The sequence below is a fragment of the Ceratosolen solmsi genome, unplaced genomic scaffold (assembly GCF_000503995.2).
Source record: "Ceratosolen solmsi marchali unplaced genomic scaffold, CerSol_1.0 scaffold10, whole genome shotgun sequence".
NCBI classification, from domain to species: Eukaryota; Metazoa; Arthropoda; class Insecta; order Hymenoptera; family Agaonidae; genus Ceratosolen; species Ceratosolen solmsi.
The window spans coordinates 8,314,832-8,322,931 of NW_011948412.1; the positions used below are offsets into that span (position 1 = coordinate 8,314,832).

Consider the following 8,100-nt stretch of genomic DNA (forward strand, 5'->3'; position numbering starts at 1 on the left):
CATTTAATAATTAACAATTTTATAGTACTTTTAAGATTAAGACATAATTTGATCGCCTAATATGAAAATACTGCCATGTATAATTCAATATTTCATTAATAAAATGTGTTCAGTTATTCAAAAACTATGTATTATAAATTAATTTATTTCTTGTAATATACGTACATCCATATATATATATATATATATATATATATATATATATATAATTCTTATTTACATAGTGTGAGTAACTCAAGAAATATACATAGTTTGAGTAACTCAAGAAATTCCAATAAATAAATTTTTACAATGTGACGTTAGGTCTTCTTTGAGTTGCTCTTGGTGTTTGGGGCACGTAACCGATGCGTTCTTGTATTTCAGCCTGTGATGTTTTACCTCCCCACGATGGCGGATTGAATACTCCTTGTTGTTTCTCATTTTCGCGTTTTGTATCGCGTTCCTTTTTCAATGCTTCGTATTCTGCCAAATCATCGAGTTTCAAATCAATTCTCGTTGGACTGCGTCTAATCATTATTCTGCAGTAATGAAGAAATGCCAAAAATAATCATGAAATACATCCATCAAATACATTACATACGGATGATTTATTTACAAGTTCTAGCGCACACCATACAACTTCCTACAAGTCCTGCGATTCTCTTGGTGGTTAATAATTAAAGTTATACGCAGACTATCTCTATTTGTATACACTACGAAACTATATAAATCAATAACCAAGTAAACGATCCTGTTAAGCTTTAATGCTTTATCAGAGAAATGATATTAATGAAATGTTAATAAAATTTCTTTTGTTGCTCTGCCTTACTAGCAAATTATCATATCTTATTAATGCAAAAAACATAACTTTACCCACATGACACGTGTGTTAAATTAAAAAAATTAATTAATATATTACTTTATGCTGTTGGAACGATCTCCTAACTCTCTTACTTATATTACAAACAACAGGCATACAAAATTGATTATTCCTGTAAATTAAGCAACTGAAAATTATAAATCACAACGTCGAACGTAAGTTGATGTGCGATGACAATGCAACACTTGTTAAATACTAACACTTAATTAATAATTGATAAAATCCCTACAACAATAGAATAATTACAAGCTTCGACTGCTTTTTATTTACATTCCGTCGTGTATTTTCTTTTTATATCCAAAATGGCGAACAACCGCATAAACACAGCTCTTTATTGGCAAATGAATCGGGCAAGCAGTACTTAACGTTAAATAAACAGGAAAAGTTGGATGAAATTTTGAATTGGTCCTCATTTTCGGTAAACCCGAGGGCAAAAAGACCGAAGTGCCTTCACGACTCGTCCGAGTGTCTGCGTCGCGCGTCCTTTGAGGTTATGGACTCGAAGAAAAGGAAAGCCGCGCGCGACTTCGGCCACGCTACCGATCGACTGGCGAATATTTCCGTGAACACAAGCGCGACGAGGCTTCCCGTCGTCCGACGATTGTAAATAAATATTCACGGAACTCGGCAGAAGCCGAACACGAGACTGCAAAATGCTTTACCTGGAGGATTACGTCGAGAGTAAGTTAAATTCCAAGACACTGCTTTCGTTCGATACTCGGCTACGAATACTAACCTTTACAAACGAAAACATCTCTCCAGAACCTCGTTGATGTTGTTTTAAAATTTGTTCAAGACACTTGGTGCCTACCGCTTGAGGTTTCATTTTTATCTCGTATAGATTGCTACGTAATGCGATTGAGTTTGGAGAATTAACAATACGTATAACTTTGGCTTTTGTTTTGTCAATGTTTGAGGTTAACTGTATGTTTTTTATACGAGCAATAGGGTTAACTATACGTATAATCTTAGGTAAATATAAATTTGTTGATGTTGATGCTGATAAAAGTATGTAATGTTTAGGGTTATGAATGTGAAATTTAGGATCTAAGGTTTATTCTCATAGACTTTTACGTAAATTAGATCTTTGGAGCTATTTCTTATGTGGTATTTATGTTTTTCAGTGATAGAGCATCTTCCACAAGAACTCAGGGACAGGTTTACAGAAATGAGAGAAATGGACTTGGGTGTACAGAGTAAGCTACCGATAAAATGTTACTTTGCCATATTATAATCCCAATGGGAGTATAAGACATAATTTCAGTTAGTGTAAATTTAAATAATTAAAGGTTAATTTAATCGTGCAAGTTGTCAACAACTTCTGAAAGACTGTGTATGAAACAGAGTTTAAACGATTGAAAACTCTATGTATTTTAATAGACTTAAAATTATTTTTTTATCACCGAACGACTGAGAATAAAGTAAGTATTGGCTAATAGAATTAATTAGTAACAATATCATGAGGTAGAAATGCTTGAGATTTCAATGTGAAATTAAAAATCTACTGCAATGTAATGTAATACAATGTGATATTACATTGTAAGGAAAATAATTTTAATTAAACCTACATGATTGTCTGCTTCTATAGTCAAAGTGTAATATATAATTTAATAATGTTGTAATGCAATATTACAATGTACAATATTATATTTATATATAATTTTATTGTTATACAAATGTACGGTGTATATATATATATATATATATATATATATATATAATATTAATAAATGTAGTAAGTCCAGTGCGTTGAGCTAAGCGTCTTTTACAAAAAATGTCATTAAAAAATTTCGTTCTAGATTCGATGGACAGTATAGAGAAAAAAGTAAAGGTTTTCTTCTCTAATGCCAAGAAATTGAAGCCAAATGAGAAAGAGGTGGAATACGAAGCAATACGAAAAGAGTATTACAAAACCTTAGAGGATGCTGATGAGAAAGTGCACCTCGCGAATCAGATGTATGATTTGGTGGATAGGTATTTAAGGCGGCTGGATCAAGAACTTCATAAATTTAAGATGGAGCTGGAAGCTGATAATAAGGGTATTACGGAAATTCTAGAAAAACGATCTTTAGAGTTAGATCAGCCATCGACCAATAGCAGTCAAAAGGAAAATCGTTATAGCTTTACTTCGAGTAGATCTCGAGATAATCATAGTCATTGTGAGTAAAAGATTATAAATGTTTTACAGATATCATTTATGCACTGTTCCACTTCTAAAGAGTTACTTTACTTTGTTTAAATTGCTAAATAGTCACTGTGCGATTCAACGTTCATCAATGAAAAGCTAACCAACCTTACTCGAATCAGTGTTTTACCGTCTAATATTTCACATAAAGCACAGTGTATCTTTACCTTCCTCAGCCATCTCTCGCCCTCTCTCATTCACTCACTCTCTCTCTCTCTCTCTCTCTCTCTCTCTCTCTCTTTTTCTTGTCACCTCCCACATTAATTCACCCTTCCCAAAGTAAACACTTTGTTTTTGTTGTTGCTTTGTTTGTCATTTATTTACATTACTTTCATTTGAGAAAAAAATGCACAATTTAACTTTCGGGTCGCGTTGAACCTGGTAAAAAAAGCTCTAGCCAAATGACAATGGCTACTGAGCGACGCAACCTCTGACTTGCAGCGCGAGGGGAAAAGCGCCGTGACTCGAACGCCTCCTCGACGTCCGTGGAGAAGCGCGTCGCGGTCGAGAAGATCCCAGCGCCGAGCGGCAGCAACAGCAGTAGCAGTAGCAGTGGTGTCGGCGGCGGTGGCGGTGGCGGCGGTGGCGGCGGCGGCGGCGGCGGAGGCGGAAGCGGAGGCGGTGGCGGCGGCGGCAGCCTCGGTGGTGGAGGCGGTGGTGTCGGCGTCGGTGGCAGCGGGGTCGGCGGTGGTAGCGGCCTCGGCAGCAGCGGTGTTGGAGGCGGTGGCGTTGGAGGTGGTGGCGGCCTCGGCCTCGGTAGCGGTGGCGGGGTTGGGCCCGGCCTCGCGGAGCCACGGCCAGCCTCGGCAAACTCGGGGTCTATGCTGCCGCAGGCGGTCACGATCCCGGCGACGTCGGCCACTGCCCCGGGTGCCGGCCTCGGCAACTCTGTCGGGCCCGTGAGTTACAACCTCGGGCACATCGGAGCAGGTGGCAATGCGATTGCGGCCGCGGCCTCGCAGGCCATCGCCGCTACCCAACACATGCAACAGGGAAGGCGCACGGCAAGCCTCAAGGCCAGCTACGAAGCGATAAACACGGGGGGCGTCCACGCTGCCGAGTTTAGCCGGGAGCTGGCGGGTGCCGCCCAGACGGCCATTGCGGCCATTCAGGAGTCCTCGAAGAAGAACAAAAAGTGAGTATGGAACTCGGGGAATGGTGAACGGGGTTGGGAGGGTCGGTGGTGGAGAGGTACGAATGATCGGGGGAGACTTGAGTTTTGGCTGAATGGATCAGTAATGTCGAGGATGGTTGACCATTTGTGGCTGTAATGTTTCTCATAAAGTTTCGAGGTACTTGGCAGCATCGGAACCAAGGAGAATTTGAAATTTGGATTTTGATAAGGGATGCTAATGTATGGTGGAAAATTCAGATTTAGTCGGACGATGGGGGGATTACTTTGGGGAAGGAGATCTTTGCCATTACTTTGCCGATGGAATTTATTCGAACGCATGAATAAGAAATTTGAATTTGTCACTGTTGATAGATATTTAAAAGCGATTCATGCCATTTTAGATACTTTCATGTATTCCTTAATCCGACCAACTCAGTTTGGTGCTGAGTAAGGCTCAGATAGAGGATTTTGGTAACTCAGTTTTATCATTTGAACGTTAAGTCGGCCTCTTAGGTTGTAATGGTATGTAGTGACACGTCAACTCCCGCAGTAGGAAAGTGACACCTGGAAAAATTGATACTTACACTTTGAGGTTTCTTACTAATAGAAAAGTAGAAGTCTGTTGTATTCTGTCATAATCGAAAAATTATTTATTCCAGTTGAGTGCGGCAGTTATTATATTCACTTATATTATAGCTCGAATACTTCTTAATTATCTCATGCTCATTTTTACTAATAATATATGAGATTTCTGCTGAAAAATGACAAATTTTCCTACATCTAGATATTTCGGAATAAAATTTCAAATCAAGAGAATGAACACATTTGATATTTCATTTAATGGCAAATAATTTACAAATAAACGAGATTTTTACTGTTATTTATGATTTTATTTTTTGGGAAAGGGCAAATGGATAATTTTCCATTTGCGATATTTGTGTTAGTAACTGTTATTTTCTAACTAAAATTAAATTTTAAATTTTAGATATTTTGATTGCCAAAATACTTGTGTATATATATATATATATATATATATTAATATTTATCAAAATCACATGCGTGTATACATACAGAGAGAGAGAGAGAGAGAGAGAGAGAGAGAGAGAGAGAGAGAGACTGATAGACATTAACATTTATAACAACTATGTATTAATTTGAATTCATTTATTATAAACTAGATTTAATTATTCAATTATCGGAAATCTACATTAAAAACAAATAAGAATAATTAAAGTGCAATAATATCCAAATTTCAACATTATAATCGGTTAATTATTATTATTAATTACACTTTGTTATGAATTTGTACTATTGATATACTCTCAAAACTTTGTATTGCAACATCTTTAAAAATTTAAAAATAACAATTTATAAATTGAATTAAAAATACAAAGTTATAATTTCATTAAAAAAACCTCAGAATTTAAATGTTAATTGTGGTGATAAGGCAACAATATTCTAAGCCATTTGGATCAAATAAACGAATGAATTGTTGGAATGATCGAAACGTAGCAAGTTTCAGGCTCTTTCTCCGCATGGTATTTAAAAGTTTGATAAACCGTTCGATCAAAAACCCCAATCCCCAAAAATTCTCCAATGATATCCAAAATCCCATGATCCCCTCAAACAATCTCGGCTACTGCAACTAAATCGCCATTTTCACATCGACTCGTAGAAAAGTGACTACCTCGAACGTCCCGAACGCCAATGTCATGCCTTCGACGGTCCAGCAGCAGCAGCAGCAACAGCAACAACAGCAACAGCAACAGCAGCAGCAACAACAACAGCAGCAACAGCAGCAGCAGCAGCAGCAGCAGCAACAACAACAGACACATCAACACCATCAGCAGCACCACCATCATCACCAGGTTCACCAGCATCAGCAACATCATCAACAGCAGCAGCAGCAGCAGCATCAACAGCAACAGCAACAGCAACAGCAGCAACAACAGCAGTCGGCGGTTGCCGCGGCTACGGTCGCTGCTCAGGTCGGAACAACGTCGAGTTCCGCAGCGGCGGCTGCAGCGGCTGCAGCCGCTGCAGCCGCGCAGGCGACCGCTGTCACTGACTCGGACAACCCCGACTGGACTTTCGACCCTAACGAGCCCCGGTACTGCATATGCAATCAGGTTTCCTATGGCGACATGGTGGCATGCGACAACTCTGACGTAAGTTCTTGAATAAGTGCTTTTTCACAACCGGTTTTGGCACAATCGGCTCCAGAGATATGAGTATGGGTGGTGGGGGGGGGGGGGGGGGGGGGTTGGTCTGGTGTGTGTGTGCGTGTGTGTGGATCGCCATGTAAATTGTATGTAACTTTGGGAGTTGGGCGTAGGATCCGGGAGCCTTTGTTTAATTTTTACGCTATCGTAAGTGGCCGTTGTTAATTAATGTTGCATGAAATGACCGATATGATATGGTTTTTTCAGTGCCCGTTCGAGTGGTTCCACTACCCATGTGTGAACATAACTGCACCACCGAAAGGCAAGTGGTACTGTCCTCAGTGCACCTCCTCGATGAAGCGTCGCGGTGGCCGAAAAAACTAATGGAGGCGCCGCCGCCAGAAACGATCCTAGGAATAGCCACTACCTCTTGGGATGCCGCCAGCCGTCCGTCCGACGCATGGACCCGGGGGCCGTCATTAGCTAGCAAACACACGATCCTCTCAAGAATGCAGTTTGTAGGGAAGTTTGTAATAAGTGCGCTGTGTTGTAAGGTGTAGTTAGGCTCGCGGTCCGGTCAGCCTTCGCGCGCCGACCTCAAACTAGTTAGCAATGTTTTTCAAATTTGAAGGAAGGCGGAGGGTTGCACCTGCTACCCAGTTGTTATATATTAGATAACGAAGTGAATAGGTAGGGGAGCGGTGGCCTCGTTCTTCCTTTAACTCGTTTTTATTTAAATAGCATGCAAAGGTAATGATTATTATAAGCAAGAACTTAGGGATCGTTCGGCAAAATCGCCTTCCGCTAAAAATTCAGTGCTTTGTTTATATTGTGATAATGAGTAATTTCGCAAGGGAATTTACTGCTGTTTGCATTTTTTTTTCTATTTTTATTGCTTTTGTACAGATTTCTTTTTCGTTGATAAGAACAATGAGATTTAGATAGTTGCAAATTAGTGCTGGGCTTGATCAATTGTCAAAGTTATTTATTTATTTTTTCTATTATTATTATTATTATTATTATTATTATTATTATTATTATTATTATTACTACTATTATTATTGTATCGATAATTGTAGAAAAGTGCTCGGACGATCCTTTACAAGTACTTATGTGTAGAATACCGAGCTAAGATTTTTTTTTATGTGAATTTTTTATTAGACCTGAAGGCGATTTTGCATTTCGGTGTGTGTGTGTGTGTGTGTGTGCGTGCGTGCGTGCGTGCGTGTGCGAGTGAGTGCGAGTGTGGCTTGTATATGGGATGATACGCACGCGCGTGCGAGAGCTCAATTTTTCACATCACAGAGGTATTTTCGTTTTACTTTTTTCTCCTAAGTAGCTAATTTATGCGATTCAAAGTTATAATCAACGAAAGAGCGAACTAATTATAAAATGACATAATTCTCATACTATGTACAAATGTTATAATCAACAACACTACTTATACAATAGTTATAAATAGAAAAATGAGGGATATTATAAATTGATGTATACTAGAAAGAAAGAAAGGAAAAGAACAAAAGAAAGAAAGAAAAGAAATGAAAAAAAAAGAAAAAAGAAAAATAGAAATTAGAGATCAAAATGCCGCTATTGTTGACATAGGCAAGCAATAGAAGAAAATTCTTCACCTGTAAATGTTATATAAAGTAATCGCTTTCGCCAATAATCAATAAAATAAATTGTTATTTTTACAAGTTCTTTCGTTGTAATTGTTGTAAAATGATTGCTTCTTTCGTTACAACAACGACGACGACGACGACGACGACGACGACGACGACGA

At 38.8% G+C, this 8,100-nt stretch overlaps 1 protein-coding gene across 1 annotated transcript; it reads left to right on the plus strand.

Moving 5' to 3' along the window:
• The first annotated feature begins 1,512 nt into the window (after positions 1-1,512).
• On the plus strand, positions 1,513-7,326 carry Ing3 (inhibitor of growth family, member 3). The gene is made up of 8 exons (XM_011502628.1): positions 1,513-1,540; positions 1,984-2,055; positions 2,659-3,018; positions 3,486-3,575; positions 3,825-4,179; positions 5,834-5,882; positions 6,027-6,326; positions 6,588-7,326. Exons 1-8 carry the CDS (start codon positions 1,513-1,515, stop codon positions 6,702-6,704), a joined length of 1,371 nt encoding a protein of 456 aa, XP_011500930.1. The 3' UTR covers positions 6,705-7,326.
• Positions 7,327-8,100: the final 774 nt, after the last annotated feature.

What these genes read in the sequence shown, in the direction of transcription:
- Ing3 (XM_011502628.1), top strand. Translation starts at nt 1,513, where the DNA reads ATGCTTTACCTGGAGGATTACGTCGAGA. An exon ending in AATGGACTTGGGTGTACAGA is followed by an intron (nt 2,056 to 2,658) that starts GTAAGCTACCGA and finishes ATTTCGTTCTAG; the next exon opens with ATTCGATGGACAGTATAGAG. An exon ending in TGGCATGCGACAACTCTGAC is followed by an intron (nt 6,327 to 6,587) that starts GTAAGTTCTTGA and finishes TGGTTTTTTCAG; the next exon opens with TGCCCGTTCGAGTGGTTCCA.